Here is a 24656-nt window from a genome sequence, read left to right on the forward strand (position 1 = left end):
CTCAGTTCCTCCTTCTTGCTAGACCCTCGGTCCCCTAGTACATTTGGAAGGTTATTTGTGTCTTCCTTAGTGAAGACAGAACCAAAGTATTTGTTCAATTGGTCTGCCATTTCCTTGTTCCCCATTATAAATTCACCTGATTCTGACTGCAAGGGACCTACATTTGTCTTCACTAATCTTTTTCTCTTCACATATCTATAGAGGCTTTTCCAGTCAGTTTTTATGTTCCCTCCAAGCTTACTCTCATACTCTATTTTCCCACTCCTAATTAAACCCTTAGTCCTCCTCTGCTGAATTCTAAATTTCTCCCAGTCTTCAGGTTTGCTGCTTTTTCTGGCCAATTTATATGCCTCTACCTTGTATTTAACACTATCCCTAATTTCCCTTGTTAGCCACAGTTGAGCCACCTTCCCCATTTTATTTTTACTCCAGACAGAGATGTACAATTGTTGAAGTTCATCCATGTGATCTTTAAATGTCTGCCATTGCCTATCCACTGTCAACCCTTTAAGTATCATTCGCCAGTCTATCCTAGACAATTCACGTCTCCAGTAATCATGTCATCCAGTACATCCACAGCTACCATTGAGAGCCTTCGTGTCATGTTTGCCACTCATGGTCTGCCTGACATCGTTGTAAGTGACAACAGCCCTTGCTTCACTAGTCTGGAGTTTCAAGAGTTCATAAAACTCAATGGTATCAAACCTGTGAGGTCAGCACCATTCAAACCCGCATCTAATGGTCAAGCAGAGCGTGCTGTCCAAACCATCAAGCAGAATATGAAACGTGTAACTCAAGGTTCACTGCATATTGCTTAGGTACAGGATAAGACCCCAAACACTTACCAGGGTCTCCCTGCTGAATTATTGATGAAGAGAGGTCTCAAGACCAAGCTCTCTCTTGCCCACCCTGACTTGAACGATCATGTTGAATACAAACATCAAAGTCAGCAGTGGTATCGTGATTGCGCTGCTGTGTCATGCAACATTTTTGTTAACGATCCTGTGTATGTATTAAATTATGGTCAAGGTTCCAAGTGGATCGCCGGTACTGTTATGGCCAAGGAGGGTAACAGAGTGTTTATCGTCAAGCTCAAGAATGGACAAACATGCAGGAAACATGTTGATCAGATAAAGCTGTGGCACACGGATGAACCGGAACAGTTTGAGGAAGACACAATCAGTGACCAACCAACCTACCCTCAGTCATCAGAGGACTCCGCTGTCATCAGTGAATCTGGACTTTCAATCCCTGACATGGTCATTGCCTCTCCCATCAGATCGGCCCCAGCCCCCAGTCATAACAGACTCAGAACGTTCACCCAAGGCTGGAGTTGAACTGAGACAATCAACTCGGGAGCAGAAAGCCTCAGACCGTCTCAATTTGTGAAAAGACTGTTACTAATATCTTAAAGGGGGATATTGTCATGTATGTATGCTTGGGGTTACTAGCCACCAGGTGGCGCCATTGTTGGAGGTCATTGGGCTATACGCACGTGTGTGTGGCCCAGGTATAAAAGGCAAGCCATCATGTAATGTAATCACTTTGGGCCCTAATAAAGCAGAGCCAGGTTTATACCTGTGTTAGTTTACAGTATTCAGTCTATCGAGTTATTATATACATAACATAAACATCGCTAAAAACATCTTGATCACACTGTGACCGATTGGAATTGAAGAGGTGTGTTTCGTTGGGACATTTCTTGTTTGTGAGCAGTCGGTGGAAAACAGAGCACTACTGCAATGGGGCCTGTCCTTTCTCACCCTCTCTTGGTGACCAAATACATGCAGCAGACTCGACATCGCCGAAGGAACGCTCCACTGCATTATGTGCCCAATGGACGAAGTGACAGACAGATGAGAAGGACCAGACGTTACACCCCCCGCAAGTACAAGGAGAAGCATTCTTACCTCAACTTGCCCAACACCATCTGCCTTCGGAGACTGCGCTTCCACAAAACGGTTATCACTGAGGTATGCCAGCTGATAAGGGGAGACCTGCAGCCTGCCAGCATCATCAGTACTGCACTGTCCGTCGAGGTTAACGTCACCACGGCACTGTCGTTCTACGCCTCGGGTTCTTTTCAGGCCACAGCTGGAAACACTTGCGGACTTTCTCAGCATGCCACACAGGTGGATTAGACAGGTCACTGAAGCCCTGTACACATGCAGGAGGGACTTGATCAGCTTCCCTATGACCAGGGAGGCTCAGAGTGAGAGGACTCTAGGATTCTCCAGAATTGCAAACTTCCCGAAGGTGCAGGGAGCAATAGACTGTACGCACATCGCAATGCGGGCACCTTTTCAGGTGCTGAGATTTTCAGGAACCGCAAGGGATTCCATACCCTGAATGTCCAACTGGTTGTCGACCACCAGCAAATTATACTGGCAGTGAATGCTCAATTTCTGGGCAGCATCCGTGATGCTCACATACCGCATGAGAGCACTGTATCTGACTTGTTTAACAATCAGCCACAAGGTCAATGCTGGAAGCTTGGGGACAAAAGATATGACCTCGCCACCTGTCTGATGACCCCCCCTGTGTGATAACCACACCGAGGCCGAGAGGCGCTACAACGAGAGCCACAGAATAACTCGCAATATCATGGCGAAAACCATTGGAGTGATGAAGCAGCACTTTAGATGCCTGGACCGCTCAGAAGGCATGCTCCAATACCACCCTGAGCAGGTAGCTCAATTTGTGGTGATGAGGGGACATGAATTGCCTGATGAGTCTGATAGTCCACCTCACCAGAGAGAGGAAGAGGAGGACGAGGAGGCGGACCCTGGCATCGGCCCAGACAATCAGGCTGACGATGAAGCCATGTCCCCGCCTCCCCTGTAGACCGCATGAAAGGGCGCATGGTGGCATGATAGCTGCAAGAGCCTTACGTCAGGAGCTCATCAATGATCGCTTTGCCTGAAAGAACATTGGTGTTATTTACAAGGCTGACACATTGCTGGGTGGGCAGGTGATACATCAATGGTGGGCATCACCTTGGTGACAGTTAAAGTTTAACTTGATTGAAGTTAAGTGTGACTATACCCTTTGATATTAAGGAATCAGCAGCATGTAATGGTGCAGCTATCTGAGCCAATGTGCCACAAGGTTTTGTTAAATAAAAAACATTTAAACTGAACATTAGTCTGAAATCATCAGTATTTCTGTACAAACCAACCCTTCCCCCCCCCCACCCCCTGCTTCTCCTCACCACCTCTAACCCTTCCCCTCGTGACTTCAAGCCGCCTGGCCGATGAGGTGCTCAGGCGACGCTTCCTTAGAGGGGGGGGGGGGGGCGTGATGGCTGAACCGCTGCTTGGATGGATACGGGAGAGGACAGTCCCGAGGTGGGAACGTGCTCCGAGCTATAAGCAAGATGTTGCTGCTAGCGCTCGTGTAGTTGGCAATGGGGATGTGGCACCTTGGGGTGCAGTGCGGTGCTCTGGGACCACTGGGAGCCCTCTGCCACCAGTATTCCTGGCTATCAGCTCCAGGGCTTTCTCCATCCCTTCCACATTATAACTTATTTGTTGGACAAAAACTCGGTGCCAACTATGTTCTTGGTGCTTAGTGGGCTTTTTGCTGCTGGTGAATCTCCCTCATGCCTCCCACAACAACCAGACAAGCTCACACCACACCCACACATGCTTTCAGTGCCTCTGAGCTCCCTCTCTCTCTGTCTCCTCTTCTGCGCATGTCATGATGACCCTTGACCTCCTGAATCGTGGGAATCGAGCGTTGCCATGCCGTTGCTGAGGACGGCCTCACTTTACGGCAGAAGTTCAAAAAAATTTAAAGCTACCGGCCATTTGATGTCGCTCGCGGTAACACCCATTTTCAAAAATGTAAACTAGGTGTTTTGAGAATGGGCGAGAAGCCGGCGATCTGAAAACCCTTTTTTACCGCCCATGTCGGAAATAACGCCCAAAAAGTTGGAGGTTCTAGCCCCATGAGTGTGAGAGTAAGTGAATGCACATATGCGCAGTTGAATCTAGATATTACTCTCCCAATATTGCTTTTAATAACTTTCCATTTCTTGTTAGTCTATATCTTCTGGTTGAACCAATAATCGAGTGAATTGAAGACAATTCTTGAAATCTTGGCAATTGCAAACAATGCAGCCAAACAAAGACCTGAACGCTGTGTGATTCTCCCCCTACCTGCTTCTGCTCCTCTCCTAGACCGTCCCACATCGAGGCGACGATTTTGGAAACATCCCCGAAGGTGGCGTTGGGATTCTGCCCTTTGATTGCCGCTTGTGTGTCTCGGAAGAAGAGGGCGTAGGCGGAGACCGGTTTCTGTGGCTCGTTTGGGTCCTTCTTCTTCTTCTTCTTCTGTGTCTTTGTTTTCTTGCCCATGTCCACTGACGGTCTCTTCTCGCCGCTGATCTGTAAGGGAAGGAGCTGGTGAATTCAGCCCTGATTTCATTACCTGTCACATTGCACAAAATCCCTACCTGGTGCGTAACTTTTAGCAGATACATCAGCTTTATAAAGTTGGCCTATCTTTGTTGTCTATCGCAGGGTTTCATTATGGGCGCCAAGTTTGGGTGAATGTATTGCTGGAGGCTTCTTCACATGACCTGTTGCCTCTAACTGCCCCGACTCTTGTCATTGGTCACCCAGCACATCAATCCTCACCACACCCCGCCTCCACACTCCCGCCATTGGTCACCCAGCACGCTAATCCTCACTACACCCCGCCCCCACACTCCCGCTATTGGTCACCCAGCACGCTAATCCTCACCACACCCCGCCCCCACACTCCCGCCATTGGTCACCCAGCACGTCAATCCTCACTATGCCCCGCCCCCACACCCCTGCCACTGGTCACCCAGCATGTTCATCCGAACGATGCCCCCCCCACGCTGTTGCCATTGGTCACACAGGATGTCAATCCTCACCATGCCCCACCCCCACACTCCCGCCATGGGCCCCACAGGATGTCCATCTTAACGATGCCCCGCCCCCAGACCAATCAGAAATCGAACAGACACGTCGTGACCCTATTGGATGATTCTTGACTCTCAGACAAGCAGCCATTTTTCCGAATTCCAATATTTTTATAACTAATGAACAAAAGTGCTCAAAGAAAATTAAAGAACACTTTTTTTAACGGCCTGATGATTTGTCTCCCTCCCTGGGTAATGCTCTCAGTGACCTGGAGATGAATCTTCAATTCCTGCAGTCTCCAGGCCAATCGTGGCGAGTGAGCAGCCCTAGTTCCACTCAGAAAGATGGGCCCTTCAAAGCTGTCTGGACATGTAAATGGGAACAGAACATACAACGTGCAGATCACCTCGGGCTCTTAACTCCTCATTGATGCTAAGTTTCCTTTATCTCCATCGTTGCTGAGCCCAGTAACTGAATCACACAGCATGGAGGGAGGCCATTTGGCCAATCTGCCAGCTCTCCCATAGACCGATCCAATGAGTGCCATTCCACTGCCCTTTCCCCACAGCCCTGCAGATTTTCCCCCAGTGCCAGCACTAATTGTCTGAATAAAAACACTGGCAAAAGATGGTCACCACGATTCTCCCTTCAAAGAGCTACTTTCTCCATGAATGACTAACCCTTGATTGTACGAACACAGATTGCTGTCATAGTACCAGCACCTTCCTGGTATATGCTCCAATCATTGGCAAACGATTTCAGCTAACGGTCTTCACACATCTGTAAGGGGTCGAAAGCCCTTTTTAGGTGGCCAACTAGAACGCCTGCAATGTCGTCAATACCAATCTGATGTCGACGGCAGTGCAGGCGCAGATTGGGTGCGAGACTCGTGCCCTGATTGTGCCCTGAAATTGGTCCTTTTTGCCCCTGCCCCCCGCCCCCGCCCTTTACTGCTCGGAAAAACAGGCACAATGAGCTCCAATTCCTACCCCGACCGCGACATGTAAACCCATTAAAGCCCCTGTACAGAAGCACTTCCAGTAGAAGTGGGGAGATGCCCCATTTACACACCACAGGCAGCACACGGACATCGCTCCCTGATGGCTGGAGAAGGTTAGTGCGGTGAAACCACACTGCCCGATTGTTCCAGGCGATGTCGGGTCTGTCAGGAGCCAGTGACGATGGAAATCGCAGCGCCAGTATTTCTATACTAACCGGAGGCGGCACTGGTGTGGTCAGGTGTGCTGAAGCCTTCTCCACTGGGGCTCCAGAGGAGGCAGCACAACCCCATTCAGCAACATTCCCAAACTGGAGGCTGTGTTAGTGACAGTCAACAACAACAACCTGTATTTATATAGCACTTTTAACATAGTGAAACGTTCCAAGGAACTTCACAGGAGCATTAGGAGACAAAACATTTGGGACGGAGCCACATAAGAAGAAATCAGGGCAGGTGACCAAAAACTTGGTCAAAGAGGTAGGTTTTAAGGAACATCTTGAAGGAGGAAAGAGAGGTAGAGAGGTAGAAATGTTTAGGCAGGGAGTTCCAGAGCTTGGGGCCCAGGCAACAGAAGGCACGGCCACCAATGGTGGAGCGATTATAATCAGTGATGGTCAAGAGAGCAGTATTAGAGCAGCGCAGACATCTCGGGGGGTTGTGGGGACCGTGGAGGGATGGAGAGAAGTGGTGGTGAGGTAGAGCTGGGTGCCAGCAGCGTACATGTGGAAACTGACGCTGGGTTTTCGGATGATGTCGCCAAGAGGCAACAGGTAGATGGGAAATAGGAGGGGGCCAAGGATAGATCCTTGGGGAACACCAGAGGTAACGATGCGGGGGCGGGAAGAGAAGCCGTTGCAGGAGATTCTCTGGCTACGATTAGATGGATAAGAATGGAACCCAGGCGAGTGCAGTCCCACCCAGCTGGGCGATGCTGGAGAGGCATTGGAGGAGGATAGAGAGGTCAACCGTGTCAAAGGCTGCAGACAGGTCAAGAAGGATGAGGAGTCACAGTCACAAAGGATGTCATTTGTAACTTTGATGAGAGCCGTTTCAGTGCTGTGGCAGGCGTGAAACATAGAGTTGCAGCACAGTTTTGGGAGGCGACAACACATTCAAGGAGAGAAAAGGGAGGTTGGAGCTGGGACGGAGGGGTCGAGGGTTGTTTTTTTGAGAAGAGGGGTGATGACGGCAGATTTGAGGGAGAGGGGGACAGTACCTGAGGAGAGCGAACCGTTAACAATGTCAGCTAACATGGGAGTCAGAAAAGGAAGTTGGATGGTCAGCAGTTTGGTGGGAATAAGGTCAAGGGAACAGGAAGTGGGTCTCATGGACAGGATGAGCTTGGAGACGTCATGAGGGGAGATCGGAGAGAAACTGGAACATGATGTGAGGTGAGGTTAGGGGGCGTGATGGTAGGGGGATGTGGGTGGAGAGCGATGCGAGGTCGTGGTCAGAGATGGCCTAGGGTAGGAGGGACCTTAAAGGAAGTCTGGCCTGGTGGGCTGGGGAAGGAAGGGAAGATGCAGAGGCAACCGAACGGATGGTCTCAATCTTAGAGACAAAGTCCATGAGCTCCTCACACTTGTTGTCGGAGGTGAGGGTGGAGACTGGGGAGAGGGGTTTAAGAAGACGGTTAACAGTGGAGGATAGAAGCCAGGGATTATCTTTACATTCCAGAATGATTCTGGAATAGTGAGCAGTTTTGGCAGACGAGAGTAGTGCCCGATAATGATTTATGTGGTCCAGCCAAATCTGGCCGTGAATGGCTAAACCAGTTGTCCTTCACATCCATTCAAGTCTGTGTCCCTTGGACTTCAGGGAGCGAAGATCAGGGCTGTACCAGGGGGAACGGCCAGGATGAGAGAGAGTAATTGTTTTAACAGGGACTAGGGCATCAAAGGTGGTGGTGAGGGTGTGATTGAGATCGGTAGCTGCAGAAATGGCATGGTGAATGGAGGGCCAAAAGCTGGACAGTTGGGAGTTGATAAGTGCAGTTGTGAGAGAGTCGGGAGAGAGTTTTTTCCAGGAGCGGGCACAGAAGGAGGAGGGGTTGGGGGTGTAGGGGGATGTGAGTGGAGAGCGATATGAGGTAGTGGTCAGAGTTGGCCTTATCTGCGATTGACACAAAGGGAGTAACGAGGGCACGAGAGATGGCAAGGCCGAGGGGCTGGCTGTGAATTTGGGTTGGAGAGTTTACATGGAGGGAGGACAGAGGGTTAGGAGGCTAGTGAACTCAGAGGAGAGAGAGCATGATGAATTGAGATGGAGGTTGAAATCACCGAGGACGAGAAGCCGTTCGGTGCAGAGGCAGAGGGAGGAAAGTAGTGAAGAAATATCAAAACAGGGTAATACCATTTTTATGGTAGTTGGATGGACAGTAACGAGCGAGACTTGTAGATGAGAGGAGAGAGGGTGGAATAGGGTGAGATGCTCAAAGAGGGAGAAAGTGGTGGAGAGTCGAGGGGGACACCAAGGTGTGATTTGCTGCTGAGAGGTACACCCCCAACACAGCGGTCTCAGCGGGACAAGTGGTACCCAATAAAATAGTGGGGAGGGGTTAGACACACGGAGTATGGTCAACAGCTCTGGTCTCCCGATTATAAAAGGATATTGAGTCATTGGGAAACTACAGAAAGGATTCACAGGAATGATACCAGAACTGAGAGTTTGTACCCATCAGGAAAGGCGAACAGGCTGGGGCTCTGTTCTTTGCAAAATTCGATTAGAAATTACTCTATATACCATTCGAATGAAATTATATTTTTATATATTGTAAAATCCTTTCTGAGGAGCAGCAATTAATCAATTACTGGGAGGAGAAAAGATACAATTTATTTTAACTGTCTAATAGAAAAAAGGGTATTCGAACTGACTGACTTCCCTCTCCCTTTCCCCATTCTCTCTCTCCTTCCCTCTCCCTTTCCCAAACCTTCTCTCCTTCCCTCTTCCTTCCCCATTTCCTCTCTCCTTCCCTCTCCCTTTCCCATTCCCCCTCTCCTTCCCTCTCCCTTTCCCATTCCCTCTCTCCTTCCCTCTCCCTTTCCCATTCCCTCTCTCCTTTCCTCTCCCTTTCCCATTCTCTCTCTCCTTCCCTCTCCCTTTCCCAAACCCTCTCTCCTTCCCGCTCCCTTCCCCATTCTCTCTCTCCTTCCCTCTCCCATTCCCTCTCTCCTTTCCTCTCCCTTCCCCATTGCCTCTTCTTCCCTCTCCCTTTCCCATTCCCTCTCTCCTTCCCTCTCCCTTTCCCATTCCCTCTCTCCTTCCCTCTCCCTTCCCAATTCCCTCTCTCCTTCACTGCTCTCCTTCCCCATCTCACCATCCTATAACCCCCCCCCCCCCGGGAGTGCTTGATACCAACACCAGGTGCTCAAAATGGAAACTGTTCCAAACCGCGACATGAGTATAAAATTCACACAAAAATATAAATAGCCTTCCTCTTTCAGACTCTGATCAACTTGCTGTGTGTTTTTAGCCTCTCTTTTTCTCATAGAATCCTAGAATATTTACAGCACAGAAGGAGGCCATTCAGCCCATCGTGTCCGGACCGACAAAGAGCTATCCGGCATAATCCCACTTTCCAGCTCTTGGTCTGTAGCCCTGTAGGTTACAGCACTTCAAATGCATATCCACTTTTTAAATGTGGTGAGGGTTTCTGCCTCTACCACCCTTTCAGGCAGCGAGTTCCAGACCCCCACCACCCTCTGGGTAAAAAAGGTTCTCCTCAACTCCCCTTTAAATTTCCTACCAATTACTTTAAAACTATGCCCCCTGGTTATTGATCTCTAATTAAGGAATTTAGTCTCTTGTTTTTTGAATGTCTGTTTATAATGTTATTATCATTAAGAGATGTTCATTCTATGCTGTCAATAATTGTGAAGGACTGAAAATTGATGGAGATAGTTGAGCGCCAGGCTACCTTGGAGCTGTTCTGGACACATCCTCAACATTGAAGGCAGGCTGTGCACAGGACGGTTATCCACAGTGGCTACGGAACAAAGGAACCAATGTCAGGCAGGTAGAAGCAAATATTTAGTTGTACCTTGGACAGGGGGTCGGCCTCCTCTTCATGTGCTGAGCTGGAGGGCGAGGGGGTAGCTGACTTGCTTCCGGGGGGCGAGGGAGAGCCATGAGTCAGACCGCTTCTGCCCACGTTCAGGCTGACCTGAGCATTCAGTTGTGAATGGCTAATGGCAGACATGTGACTAGGCGGCAGTATTCCTGACCGACTGATCATTGGGTGTTGAGGTCCTGAATCGTAATGAGGACCCTCGAGATGGCCCATTCCATGCATCTGGTGAAGAAAGATGAATTTTTAACAGCACGTTAGTTGCCTGGGCTAGGAACTCATTTCTGTAACATTTATTTTAGAAAAATCATTCCAGTAAAAAAACACAGCTATGTATTGGTCTTCTCTATGGTCATTGGCCCAGGTCCCAGGGTCACAGGGTCATTGGCCCAGGTCCCAGGGTCACAGGGTCATTGGCCCAGGTCCCAGGGTCATTGGCCCAGGGTTCCAGGATGGTCTAATGTTGAGTTCCAGTCTTTGCCAGGTCACTAGGCAGACATGAGGGAAGTATTGCAATCCCATTTTGTGACCAGGAATGGCTGAAGTAAAACAAAGAAGGTATTTACTGATGGCAGACTGCTGTGGGCCAGTGGGTTCTGGAGAAGTCTTCAGTCTGGGTCACCTTCCAGCCCTAGATGGAGGAATGCGCTTGAAATTGGGAGGGCCCTCATGAACAAAACTTTATAAAAATTTCACAGGAGCAGGAGTAGGATCTGAAAGCCATTCTGCTCACCCATTTGTGAATAATAAATTGGGTAATTTTCGTATTTTTTCATCTGGAAGCAATTGGAAGATCAGCTTTAGGAAAAGTCCGTTCTCCCAACAAAGCTATGCCCTTTCCTGGCTCGAGCCCACACATCTGTCTTCTCATAATTTCCTTCATTCTCTGCTCACTCTTGAACACATCAACAGATTTATATTGTTTGCTTCACTGACCTGCCCTAGCAACTCGTTCTATGATGCTGCAGCCCTCTGGGAAAATGAAAGACCCCATGGCCTTCACGCCTTGCTCCTAACTCCCCAACGCTGAGTTGTGTCACCCTGGTGTTTAGACATTTTCCCCAGGAAAATATTCCCCTGGAGCAACTTTTTCAATTCCCTCTACAATCTTGAAAACTGTGTTAACATCACCTGAAAGTCTCCTCTTTTCCAAAGTCAGCAAGTCAAACCTTAACATCTCCTTATGACTATAAATTCCTGACCTTTATATTCATCTTCAATGCCTGGGCCCTCTAACCTCTCAAGAGTAATAAGACCTGTCCTATGATTAGGTGATCAGAACTGCACATAGGGCTACAGCTGGGTTCTGATCAAAGCCTTATACAGTAACAATACAATCTGTTTTGATTTATACTCTATCCCTCTGCCTACGCAACCCAGTTTACACAACTCCGTGGAAAAAAGGGTCCTTTTGATTGACGACATCAAGCAGTGGTCTGATTAACCGGTCTTTCTGAATCGTACACTTGGAGCTCACAACAGATGAGACTGACGTAATCTTGTTTGTATCTGTGTGGCTACGGTCTATATACCTCTCGATGGAGGACAGGTTAACAAGCTGATGGTTTCACAGATTTGCCCAGTATAATCCCGAGCTCTCTCTCCTGATCGCTATACTGTACAACTGGTTCATACAACATAAACTCCTCGTTTTCATTTCTTGTTATTTCTGTTTGTAAATCGGGAGCAAGATTTAGCTTAATGCGCACAAACTATTTGGGGGCACAAGGTATTTATTATCTTCAAAATATGAATTATCATTGGCTTTGGTTTGGTTTAGAGTATAATAGTGAATCATTGAGAAGGGGTTTCCTGCCTCTGTATTGAGTAATCAATCTGAGATTTAAAGGGGTACAGTCTTCATCAAAAACTATGGGCAAAGCTTTTGTGTCTTTATAAATACTTAATGCAATGATCTCGATCATGCTAATGGGCCCTTGCAAATATAATTACGATTCAAAGTTAAGCCAGTGTGGAAGATACGATCCCCACAACCCTCCCTATCGCCGTTTCCCAAATCGCACATCTCGCCTCACCAGCCCTGCAGATATTTTGTTGAAATTGCCGATTTCATTTTTAAAAATTAATTCTTGAGATGTGGGTGTCACTGACAAGGCCGGCATTTATTGCCCATCCCTAATTGCCCCTTGAGAAGGTGGTGGTGAGCCGCCTTCTTGAACCGCTGCAGTCCGTGTGGTGAAGGTGCTCCCACAGTGCTGTTAGGGAGGGAGTTCCAGGATTGTGACCCAGCGACGATGAAGGAACGGCCGATATATTTCCCAGTCCGGATGGTGTGTGACTGGGAGGGGAACGTGGAGGTGGTGGTGTTCCCATGCGCCTGCTGCCCTTGTCCTTCTAGGTGGTAGAAATCACTAGCAATCACCTTATTGTCTATTTGTGTAAACTGCTCCAGCCGCTTGACGCTGAGGCAACAGAATGACACTGCTGACCGTGGTGAATTCATTTTTCATCTGCCAGTGTCAGTCGGGATTGTCCATTGCCCATCTTCCTTTCTCCCGCATCCTCGCCCCAACTCCGAGTGACTGCTACAGAATTACCCACAGCATTCAGAGAGGGGTGACAACCAGGATCCAGGGACAGCACAAGCAGCTTATTGTGACCATGGGGTTGTTTGGCGAGTGTCTTCATTGTCCAAAGGAACCAATGCTGGTTCAGTATAAATCCCAGGTTTTGTGAGATGCATTCTTCATAAGAAGCAAACAATTACAGTGGATCTGGAAAAGCCACGTGCTGTTCTTCTATTTAACATTGGGAGATTGTAAGCACCTCTATATTTACGATGCACAGCACAGTGTGAACTGTAATGGGAATATTTTGGGCGTACATCATCATAGGCAGTTCCTCGGAATCGAACTCCTGAAGTGAGTTCTTTGGTGGCTGAACAGTCCAATACGAGAGCCACACACTCTGTCAAAAGTGGGACAGATAGTGGTTGAGGGAAAGGGTGGGTGTGACTGGTTTGCCGCACGCTCCTTCCACTGCCTGCGCTTGATTTCTGCATGCTCTCGGCGATGAGACTCTTTCTCCACTTAGGGCTGTCTTGAGCCAGGGACTCCCAGGTGTCGGTGGGGATGTTGCACTTTATCAGGGAGGCTTTGAGGGAGTCCCTGAATTGTTTCCTCTGCCCACCTTTGGCTCATTTACCGTGAAGGAGTTCCGAGTAGAGCGCTTGCTTTGGGAGTCTCGTGTCTGGCATGCGAACTATGTGGCCTGCCCAGCGGAGCTGATCGAGTGTGGTCAGTGCTTCAATGCTGGGGATGTTGGCCTGGTCGCGGACACTGATGTTGGTGCGCCTGTCCTCCCAGGGGATTTTCAGGATCTTGCGGAGACATCGTTGGTGATATATCTCCAGCGACTTGAGATGTCTACTGTACATGGTCCATGTCTCTGAGCCATACAGGAGAGCGGGTATTATTACAGCCCTGTAGACCATGAGTTTGGTGGTAGATTTGAGGGCCTGGTCTTCAAACATTCTTTTGCTCAGGCGGCCGAAGGCTGCACTGGCGCACTGGAGGCGATGTTGAATCTTCACATCAATGTCTGCTTTTGTTGATAAGAGGCTCCCGAGGTATGGGAAATGGTCCACGTTGTCGAGGGCCGCGCCGGGGATCTTGATGATTGGAGGGCAGTGCTGTGCAGCGGTGACAGGCTGGTGGAGGACCTTTGTCTTACGGATGTTTAGCGTAAGGCCCATGCTTTCGTACGCCTCAGTAAATACGTCGACTATATTCTGGAGTTCAGCCTCTGAATGTGCGCAGACGCAGGCATCGTCACGTACTGTAGCTCAACGACAGAGGTTGGGGTGATCTTGGACCTGGCCTGGAGACGGTGTAGGTTAAACAGGTTCCCACTGGTTCTGTAGTTTAGTTCCACTCCAGCGGGGAGCTTGTTGACTGTGAGGTGGAGCATGGCAGCGAGGAAGATTGAGAAGAGGGTTGGAGCGATGACACAGCCCTGTTTGACCCCGGTCCGGACGTGGATTGGCCTGTAATGGATCCGTTGGTAAGGATCACGGCCTGCATGTTATCGTGGAGCAGGCGGAGGATGGTGACGAACTTTTGGGGACATCCGAAACGGAGGAAGACGCTCCATAGATCCTCGCGGTTGACAGTGTCAAAGGCCTTTGTAAGGTCGAAGGCGGCTGTGTAGAAGGGCTGTTTCCTGCATTTTTCCTGCAGCTGTCGCGCTGCAAAGATCATGTCCGTTGTGCCCCGCAGGGGACGAAATCTGCAGTGACTCCGGGAGGAGCCCCTCGGCCGCAGGGAGAAGACGGTTGAAGAGAACTCTCGCGACGACTTTCCCAGTGGCTGATAACGGAGATTCCTCTGTAGTTGCCGCAGTCTGACTGGTCTCCTTTTTTAAAGATGGCCACGATCACTGCATCTCTGAGATCCCCGGCATACTCTCCTCCCTCCAGATAAGAGAGATGAGGTCATGTATCCGTGCCAACAGCACCTCTCTGCCATACTTTAGCACCTCAGCAGGGATTCCATTTGCTCCTGTAGCCGTGTTGTTCTTGAGCTGTCTTATGGCTTTTCCTACCCCGTGCAACGTTGGGATTTCACTGAAGCGATGGCGGGCTGCATGCTGTGGGATGGAGTCGAGAACACTCGAGTCAAAGGCAGAGATTGAGGAAATCTTCGAAGTGCTCCTTCCAGTGGGCCCTGACAGCCTCGGTGTCCTTGATGAGTGTTTCCCCGTTCTTGGCCAGCAGTGGGGCAGGGCCTTGCGAGTTTGGACCGTAGGTGGTCTTGACTGCGATGAAGAATCCGCGCACATCATGGCTGTCAGCCAGTTGTTGTATCTCCTGTGCTTTCTCCATCCACCACCTGTTCTTTAGGTCCCGAGTTTTTTGTTGGACCTCAGCCTTGAGCCTGTAATGCTGTTTTGCTGTTCCCGAGTTGGGTTGTTGCTTGAGGCTCAGAAATGCTCTGCGCTTGCGATCTATTAGCCCTTGGATCTCCTGATCATTCTCATCAAACCAGTCCTGGTGTTTCCTGGTTGAGTGACCGAGCGTCTCTTCACAGGCCCTGGTTATGGAGGCCTGGAGGGAAGCACTGTGGGCATTCTGCGTCTCAGGGTCATCAAGGCACGCCAGGTTAGATGTGAGGCACTGGCTGTATAGGGCTTTTTACTTGGGCATACAAGGGCTACTTTAGTTAGTGAAATTGTTTACCCAGTATCATTTTCTTTTATTCATTCTCAGAAGGTGAGTGTCATTTATTGCCCATCTTTAGTTGCCCTGAGAAGGCATTGGTGGGCTTTCTTCTTCAACCACTGATGTAGAGGTTTGATACAAACTGAGAGGCTTGTTGGGCCACAAGAGTCAACTATGTAGGTGTGGGCCTGAAGCCACACACAGGCCAGAGCTGGTAGGCAGCAGGTTCCCTCCCGAAAGGACATTATCGACACACTTGGGTTTTATGACTTTCACTGAGACCAGCTAATTATTTCCAGATTTTTTTTTAACTGAATTTGGTTTTTCAAACTTCCATGGTGGGATTTGAACTCATGTTCTGGGGATTAGGAGTGCAGGTCCCGGATTACTAGTAACAAAACCATTACACTATCGTACCCAAAGTAAGAGTGCCTGAGGGTGATCATACTTCTGACAATAACCCCTGTTCATTTTTCTTACAACACGAGACAATGATAACGGCCCTTGAGCCCGTCAGTCTGCTCCTTTCACAGACCACGTACATTCTCCCCAATCACACTCGCCCATTCTCTCCAATCACACTCGCCCATTCTCCCCAATCACACTCGCCCATTCTCCCCAATCACACTCGCCCATTCTCCCCAATCACACTCGCCCATTCTCCCCAATCACACTCGCCCATTCTCCCCAATCACACTCGCCCATTCTCCCCAATCACACTCGTCCATTCTCTCCAATCACACTCGTCCATTCTCTCCAATCACACTCGCCCATTTCCCCAATCACACTTGCCCATTCTCTCCAATCACACTCGCTCATTCTCTCCAATCACACTCGCCCATTCTCCCCAATCACACTCGCCCATTTTCCCCAATCACACTCGCCCATTTTCCCCAATCACACTCGCCCATTCTCCCCAATCACACTCGCCCATTCTCCCCAATCACACTCGCCCATTCTCTCCAATCACACTCGCCCATTCTCCCCAATCACACTCGCCCATTCTCCCCAATCACACTCGCCCATTCTCCCCAATCACACTCGCCCATTCTCCCCAATCACACTCGCCCATTCTCCCCAATCACACTCGTCCATTCTCTCCAATCACACTCGTCCATTCTCTCCAATCACACTCGCCCATTCTCCCCAATCACACTCGCCCATTCTCTCCAATCACACTCGCCCATTCTCTCCAATCACACTCGCCCATTCTCCCCAATCACACTCGCCCATTTTCCCCAATCACACTCGCCCATTCTCCCCAATCACACTCGCCCATTCTCCCCAATCACACTCGCCCATTCTCCCCAATCACACTCGCCCATTCTCTCCAATCACACTCGCCCATTCTCCCCAATCACACTCGCCCATTCTCCCCAATCACACTCGCCCATTCTCCCCAATCACACTCGCCCATTCTCCCCAATCGCACTCGCCCATTCTCCCCAATCGCACTCGGCCATTCTCCTCAATCGCACTCGCCCATTCTCCTCAATCGCACTCGCCCATTCTCCCCAATCACACTCGCCCATTCTCCCCAATCACACTCGCCCATTCTCCCCAATCACACTCGGCCATTCTCCCCAATCACACTCACCCATTCTCCTCAATCACACTCACCCATTCTCCCCAACCACACTCGCCCATTCTCCCCAATCACACTCGCCCATTCTCCCCAATCACACTCACCCATTCTCCCCAATCACACTCGCCCATTCTCCCCAATCACACTCGCCCATTCTCCCCAATCACACTCGCCCATTCTCTTCAATCACACTCGCCCATTCTCCCCAATCACACTCGCCCATTCTCTCCAATCACACTCACCCATTCTCCTCAATCACACTCACCCATTCTCCTCAATCACACTCGCCCATTCTCCCCAATCACACTCGCCCATTCTCTCCAATCACACTCGCCCATTCTCCTCAATCACACTCGCCCATTCTCTCCAATCACACTCGCCCATTCTCTCCAATCACACTCGCCCATTCTCCTCAATCACACTCGCCCATTCTCCTCAATCACACTCACCCATTCTCCTCAATCACACTCGCCCATTCTCCTCAATCACACTCGCCCATTCTCCTCAATCAAACTCGCCCATTCTCCCCAATCACACTCGCCCATTCTCCTCAATCACACTCGCCCATTCTCTCCAATCACACTCGCCCATTCTCCTCAATCACACTCACCCATTCTCCTCAATCACACTCGCCCATTCTCCCCAATCACACTCGCCCATTCTCCCCAATCACACTCGGCCATTCTCCCCAATCACACTCGCCCATTCTCCCCAATCACACTCGCCCATTCTCCCCAATCACACTCGCCCATTCTCCCCAATCACACTCGCCCATTCTCCCCAATCACACTCGCCCATTTTCCCCAATCACACTCGCCCATTCTCCTCAATCACACTCGCCCATTCTCCTCAATCACACTCGTCCATTCTCTCCAATCACACTCGCCCATTCTCCCCAATCACACTCACCCATTCTCCCCAATCACACTCGCCCATTCTCCCCAATCACACTCGCCCATTCTCCCCAATCACACTCGTCCATTCTCCCCAATCGCACGCGCCCATTCTCCCCAATCGCACTCGCCCATTCTCTCCAATCACACTCGCCCATTCTCCCCAATCACACTCACCCATTCTCCCCAATCACACTCGCCCATTCTCCCCAATCACACTCGCCCATTCTCCCCAATCACACTCGTCCATTCTCCCCAATCGCACTCGCCCATTCTCCCCAATCACACTCGCCCATTCTCTCCAATCACACTCGTCCATTCTCTCCAATCACACTCGCCCATTCTCCCCAATCACACTCACCCATTCTCCCCAATCACACTCGCCCATTCTCCCCAATCACACTCGCCCATTCTCCCCAATCACACTCGTCCATTCTCCCCAATCGCACTCGCCCATTCTCCCCAATCACACTCGCCCATTCTCTCCAATCACACTCGCCCATTCTCCCCAATCACACTCGCCCATTCTCCTCAATCACACTCGTCCATTCTCTCCAATCACACTCACCCATTCTCCCCAATCACACTCGCCCATTCTCCCCAATCACACTCGCCCATTCTCCTGAATCACACTCGTCCATTCTCTCCAATCACACTCACCCATTCTCCCCAATCACACTCGCCCATTCTCCTGAATCACACTCATCCATTCTCTCCAATCACACTCACCCATTCTCCCCAATCACACTCGCCCATTCTCCCCAATCACACTCGTCCATTCTCCCCAATCACACTCGTCCATTCTCCCCAATCACACTCGCCCATTCTCCCCAATCACACTCGCCCATTCTCCTCAATCACACTCGCCCATTCTCTCCAATCACACTCGCCCATTCTCTCCAATCACACTCGCCCATTCTCCCCAATCACACTCGCCCATTCTCCCCAATCACACTCGCCCATTCTCCCCAATCACACTCGCCCATTCTCCCCAATCACACTCGCCCATTCTCTTCAATCACACTCGCCCATTCTCCCCAATCACACTCGCCCATTCTCTCCAATCACACTCACCCATTCTCCTCAATCACACTCACCCATTCTCCTCAATCACACTCGCCCATTCTCCCCAATCACACTCGCCCATTCTCTCCAATCACACTCGCCCATTCTCCTCAATCACACTCGCCCATTCTCTCCAATCACACTCGCCCATTCTCTCCAATCACACTCGCCCATTCTCCTCAATCACACTCGCCCATTCTCCTCAATCACACTCACCCATTCTCCTCAATCACACTCGCCCATTCTCCTCAATCACACTCGCCCATTCTCCTCAATCAAACTCGCCCATTCTCCCCAATCACACTCGCCCATTCTCCTCAATCACACTCGCCCATTCTCTCCAATCACACTCGCCCATTCTCCTCAATCACACTCACCCATTCTCCTCAATCACACTCGCCCATTCTCCCCAATCACACTCGCCCATTCTCCCCAATCACACTCGGCCATTCTCCCCAATCACACTCGCCCATTCTCCCCAATCACACTCGCCCATTCTCCCCAATCACACTCGCCCATTCTCCCCAATCACACTCGCCCATTTTCCCCAATCACACTCGCCCATTCTCCTCAATCACACTCGCCCATTCTCCTCAATCACACTCGTCCATTCTCTCCAATCACACTCGCCCATTCTCCCCAATCACACTCACCCATTCTCCCCAATCACACTCGCCCATTCTCCCCAATCACACTCGCCCATTCTCCCCAATCACACTCGTCCATTCTCCCCAATCGCACTCGCCCATTCTCCCCAATCGCACTCGCCCATTCTCTCCAATCACACTCGCCCATTCTCCCCAATCACACTCACCCATTCTCCCCAATCACACTCGCCCATTCTCCCCAATCACACTCGCCCATTCTCCCCAATCACACTCGTCCATTCTCCCCAATCGCACTCGCCCATTCTCCCCAATCACACTCGCCCATTCTCTCCAATCACACTCGTCCATTCTCTCCAATCACACTCGCCCATTCTCCCCAATCACACTCACCCATTCTCCCCAATCACACTCGCCCATTCTCCCCAATCACACTCGCCCATTCTCCCCAATCACACTCGTCCATTCTCCCCAATCGCACTCGCCCATTCTCCCCAATCACACTCGCCCATTCTCTCCAATCACACTCGCCCATTCTCCCCAATCACACTCGCCCATTCTCCTCAATCACACTCGTCCATTCTCTCCAATCACACTCACCCATTCTCCCCAATCACACTCGCCCATTCTCCCCAATCACACTCGCCCATTCTCCTGAATCACACTCGTCCATTCTCTCCAATCACACTCACCCATTCTCCCCAATCACACTCGCCCATTCTCCTGAATCACACTCATCCATTCTCTCCAATCACACTCACCCATTCTCCCCAATCACACTCGCCCATTCTCCCCAATCACACTCGTCCATTCTCCCCAATCACACTCGTCCATTCTCCCCAATCACACTCGCCCATTCTCCCCAATCACACTCGCCCATTCTCCTCAATCACACTCGCCCATTCTCTCCAATCACACTCGCCCATTCTCTCCAATCACACTCGCCCATTCTCCCCAATCACACTCGCCCATTCTCCCCAATCACACTCGCCCATTCTCCCCAATCACACTCGGCCATTCTCCCCAATCACACTCGCCCATTCTCCCCAATCACACTCGCCCATTCTCCCCAATCACACTCGCCCATTCTCCCCAATCACGCTCGGCCATTCTCCCCAATCACGCTCGCCCATTCTCCCCAATCACGCTCGCCCATTCTCCCCAATCACACTCGCCCATTCTCCCCAATCACACTCGCCCATTCTCCTCAATCACACTCACCCATTCTCCTCAATCACACTCACCCATTCTCCTCAATCACACTCACCCATTCTCCCCAATCACACTCGCCCATTCTCCCCAATCACACTCGCCCATTCTCCCCAATCACACTCGCCCATTCTCCCCAATCACACTCACCCATTCTCCCCAATCACACTCGCCCATTCTCCCCAATCACACTCGCCCATTCTCCCCAATCACACTCGCCCATTCTCCCCAATCACACTCGCCCATTCTCACCAATCACACTCGCCCATTCTCCCCAATCACACTCGCCCATTCTCCCCAATCACACTCGGCCATTCTCCCCAATCACACTCGCCCATTCTCCCCAATCACACTCGCCCATTCTCCCCAATCACACTCGCCCATTCTCCTCAATCACACTCACCCATTCTCCTCAAGCCCATTCTCCCCAATCACGCTCGGCCATTCTCCCCAATCACGCTGGCCCATTCTCCCCAATCACACTCGCCCATTCTCCCCAATCACACTCGCCCATTCTCCCCAATCACACTCGCCCACTCTCCTCAATCACACCCACCCATTCTCCTCAATCACACTCACCCATTCTCCTCAATCACACTCACCCATTCTCCCCAATCACACTCGCCCATTCTCCCCAATCACACTCACCCATTCTCCCCAATCACACTCGCCCATTCTCCCCAATCACACTCACCCATTCTCCCCAATCACACTCGCCCATTCTCCCCAATCTCACTCACCCATTCTCCCCAATCACACTCGCCCATTCTCCCCAATCACACTCGCCCATTCTCTCCAATCACACTCGCCCATTCTCCCCAATCACACTCGCCCATTCTCCGCAATCACACTCACCCATTCTCCCCAATCACACTCGCCCATTCTCCTGAATCACACTCGCCCATTCTCCCCAATCACACTCGCCCATTCTCTCCAATCACACTCGCCCATTCTCGCCAATCACACTCACCCATTCTCCCCAATCACACTCGCCCATTCTCCCCAATCACACTCACCCATTCTCCCCAATCACACTCGCCCATTCTCCCCAATCACACTCACCCATTCTCCCCAATCACACTCGCCCATTCTCCCCAATCACACTCACCCATTCTCCCCAATCACACTCGCCCATTCTCCTGAATCACACTCGCCCATTCTCCCCAATCACACTCGCCCATTCTCTCCAATCACACTCGCCCATTCTCCCCAATCACACTCACCCATTCTCCCCAATCACACTCGCCCATTCTCCCCAATCACACTCGCCCATTCTCCCCAATCACACTCGCCCATTCTCTCCAATCACACTCGCCCATTCTCTCCAATCACACTCGCCCATTCTCCCCAATCACACTCGCCCATTCTCCTGAATCACACTCGCCCATTCTCCCCAATCACACTCGCCCATTCTCTCCAATCACACTCGCCCATTCTCGCCAATCACACTCACCCATTCTCCCCAATCACACTCGCCCATTCTCCTGAATCACACTCGCCCATTCTCCCCAATCACACTCGCCCATTCTCCCCAATCACACTCGCCCATTCTCCCCAATCACACTCGCCCATTCTCCCCAATCACACTCGCCCATTCTCCCCAATCACACTCACCCATTCTCCCCAATCACACTCGCCCATTCTCCTGAATCACACTCGCCCATTCTCCCCAATCACACTCGCCCATTCTCTCCAATCACACTCGCCCATTCTCCCCAATCACACTCACCCATTCTCCCCAATCACACTCGCCCATTCTCCCCAATCACACTCGCCCATTCTCCCCAATCACACTCGCCCATTCTCTCCAATCACACTCGCCCATTCTCCCCAATCACACTCGCCCATTCTCCCCAATCACACTCGCCCATTCTCCCCAATCACACTCACCCATTCTCCCCAATCACACTCGCCCATTCTCCTGAATCACACTCGCCCATTCTCCCCAATCACACTCGCCCATTCTCCCCAATCACACTCGCCCATTCTCCCCAATCACACTCGCCCATTCTCCCCAATCACACTCGCCCATTCTCCCCAATCACACTCACCCATTCTCCCCAATCACACTCGCCCATTCTCCGGAATCACACTCGCCCATTCTCCCCAATCACACTCGCCCATTCTCCCCAATCACACTCGCCCATTCTCCTCAATCACACTCGCCCATTCTCTCCAATCAAACTCGCCCATTCTCCCCAATCACACTCGCCCATTCTTCTCAATCACACTCGCCCATTCTCTCCAATCACACTCGCCCATTCTCCTCAATCACACTCACCCATTCTCCTCAATCACACTCGCCCATTCTCCTCAATCACACTCGTCCATTCTCCCCAATCACACTCACCCATTCTCCCCAATCACACTCGCCCATTCTCCCCAATCACACTCGCCCATTCTCCCCAATCACACTCGCCCATTCTCTCCAATCACACTCGCCCATTCTCCCCAATCACACTCGCCCATTCTCCCCAATCACACTCGCCCATTCTCTCCAATCACACTCGCCCATTCTCCCCAATCACACTCGGCCATTCTCCCCAATCACACTCGGCCATTCTCTCCAATCACACTCGCCCATTCTCCTCAATCACACTCTCCCATTCTCCCCAATCACACTCGCCCATTCTCTCCAATCACACTCGCCCATTCTCCTCAATCACACTCTCACATTCTCCCCAATCACACTCACCCATTCTCCTCAATCACACTCGCCCATTCTCCTCAATCACACTCGCCCATTCTCCCCAATCACACTCGCCCATTCTCCCCAATCACACTCGCCCATTCTCCCCAATCACACTCGCCCATTCTCCCCAATCACACTCGCCCATTCTCCCCAATCACACTCGCCCATTCTCCCCAATCACACTCACCCATTCTCCCCAATCACACTCGCCCATTCTCCCCAATCACACTCGCCCATTCTCTCCAATCACACTCGCCCATTCTCCCCAATCACACTCACCCATTCTCCCCAATCACACTCGCCCATTCTCCCCAATCACACTCGCCCATTCTCCCCAATCACACTCGGCCATTCTCCCCAATCACACTCGCCCATTCTCCCCAATCACACTCGCCCATTCTCCCCAATCACACTCGCCCATTCTCCCCAATCACACTCGCCCATTCTCCCCAATCACACTCGCCCATTTTCCCCAATCACACTCGCCCATTCTCCTCAATCACACTCGCCCATTCTCCTCAATCACACTCGTCCATTCTCTCCAATCACACTCGCCCATTCTCCCCAATCACACTCACCCATTCTCCCCAATCACACTCGCCCATTCTCCCCAATCACACTCGCCCATTCTCCCCAATCACACTCGTCCATTCTCCCCAATCGCACTCGCCCATTCTCCCCAATCGCACTCGCCCATTCTCTCCAATCACACTCGCCCATTCTCCCCAATCACACTCACCCATTCTCCCCAATCACACTCGCCCATTCTCCCCAATCACACTCGCCCATTCTCCCCAATCACACTCGTCCATTCTCCCCAATCGCACTCGCCCATTCTCCCCAATCACACTCGGCCATTCTCTCCAATCACACTCGCCCATTCTCCTCAATCACACTCTCCCATTCTCCCCAATCACACTCGCCCATTCTCTCCAATCACACTCGCCCATTCTCCTCAATCACACTCTCACATTCTCCCCAATCACACTCACCCATTCTCCTCAATCACACTCGCCCATTCTCCTCAATCACACTCGCCCATTCTCCCCAATCACACTCGCCCATTCTCCCCAATCACACTCGCCCATTCTCCCCAATCACACTCGCCCATTCTCCCCAATCACACTCGCCCATTTTCCCCAATCACACTCGCCCATTCTCCTCAATCACACTCGCCCATTCTCCTCAATCACACTCGTCCATTCTCTCCAATCACACTCGCCCATTCTCCCCAATCACACTCACCCATTCTCCCCAATCACACTCGCCCATTCTCCCCAATCACACTCGCCCATTCTCCCCAATCACACTCGTCCATTCTCCCCAATCGCACTCGCCCATTCTCCCCAATCGCACTCGCCCATTCTCTCCAATCACACTCGCCCATTCTCCCCAATCACACTCACCCATTCTCCCCAATCACACTCGCCCATTCTCCCCAATCACACTCGCCCATTCTCCCCAATCACA

At 50.9% G+C, this 24656-nt stretch overlaps 1 protein-coding gene across 7 annotated transcripts in view; it reads right to left on the reverse strand.

The window, feature by feature from the left end:
* Positions 1-24656, reverse strand: part of tox2 (TOX high mobility group box family member 2) — a 274812-nt gene that overhangs the window by 27985 nt on the left and 222171 nt on the right. For 6 of the 7 annotated variants that reach the window (XM_070896484.1, XM_070896483.1, XM_070896486.1 and 3 more), the window contains 2 exons: positions 9932-10183; positions 4161-4388 (listed from right to left, as the gene is read on the reverse strand). In XM_070896484.1, coding sequence (XP_070752585.1) covers positions 4161-4388; positions 9932-10183 — 480 coding nt within the window. The remainder of the gene's footprint in view (positions 1-4160; positions 4389-9931; positions 10184-24656) is intronic. The other variant, XM_070896489.1, reaches the window with a different exon arrangement.

The sequence above is a fragment of the Pristiophorus japonicus genome, chromosome 12 (assembly GCF_044704955.1).
Source record: "Pristiophorus japonicus isolate sPriJap1 chromosome 12, sPriJap1.hap1, whole genome shotgun sequence".
NCBI lineage: Eukaryota > Metazoa > Chordata > Chondrichthyes > Pristiophoridae > Pristiophorus > Pristiophorus japonicus.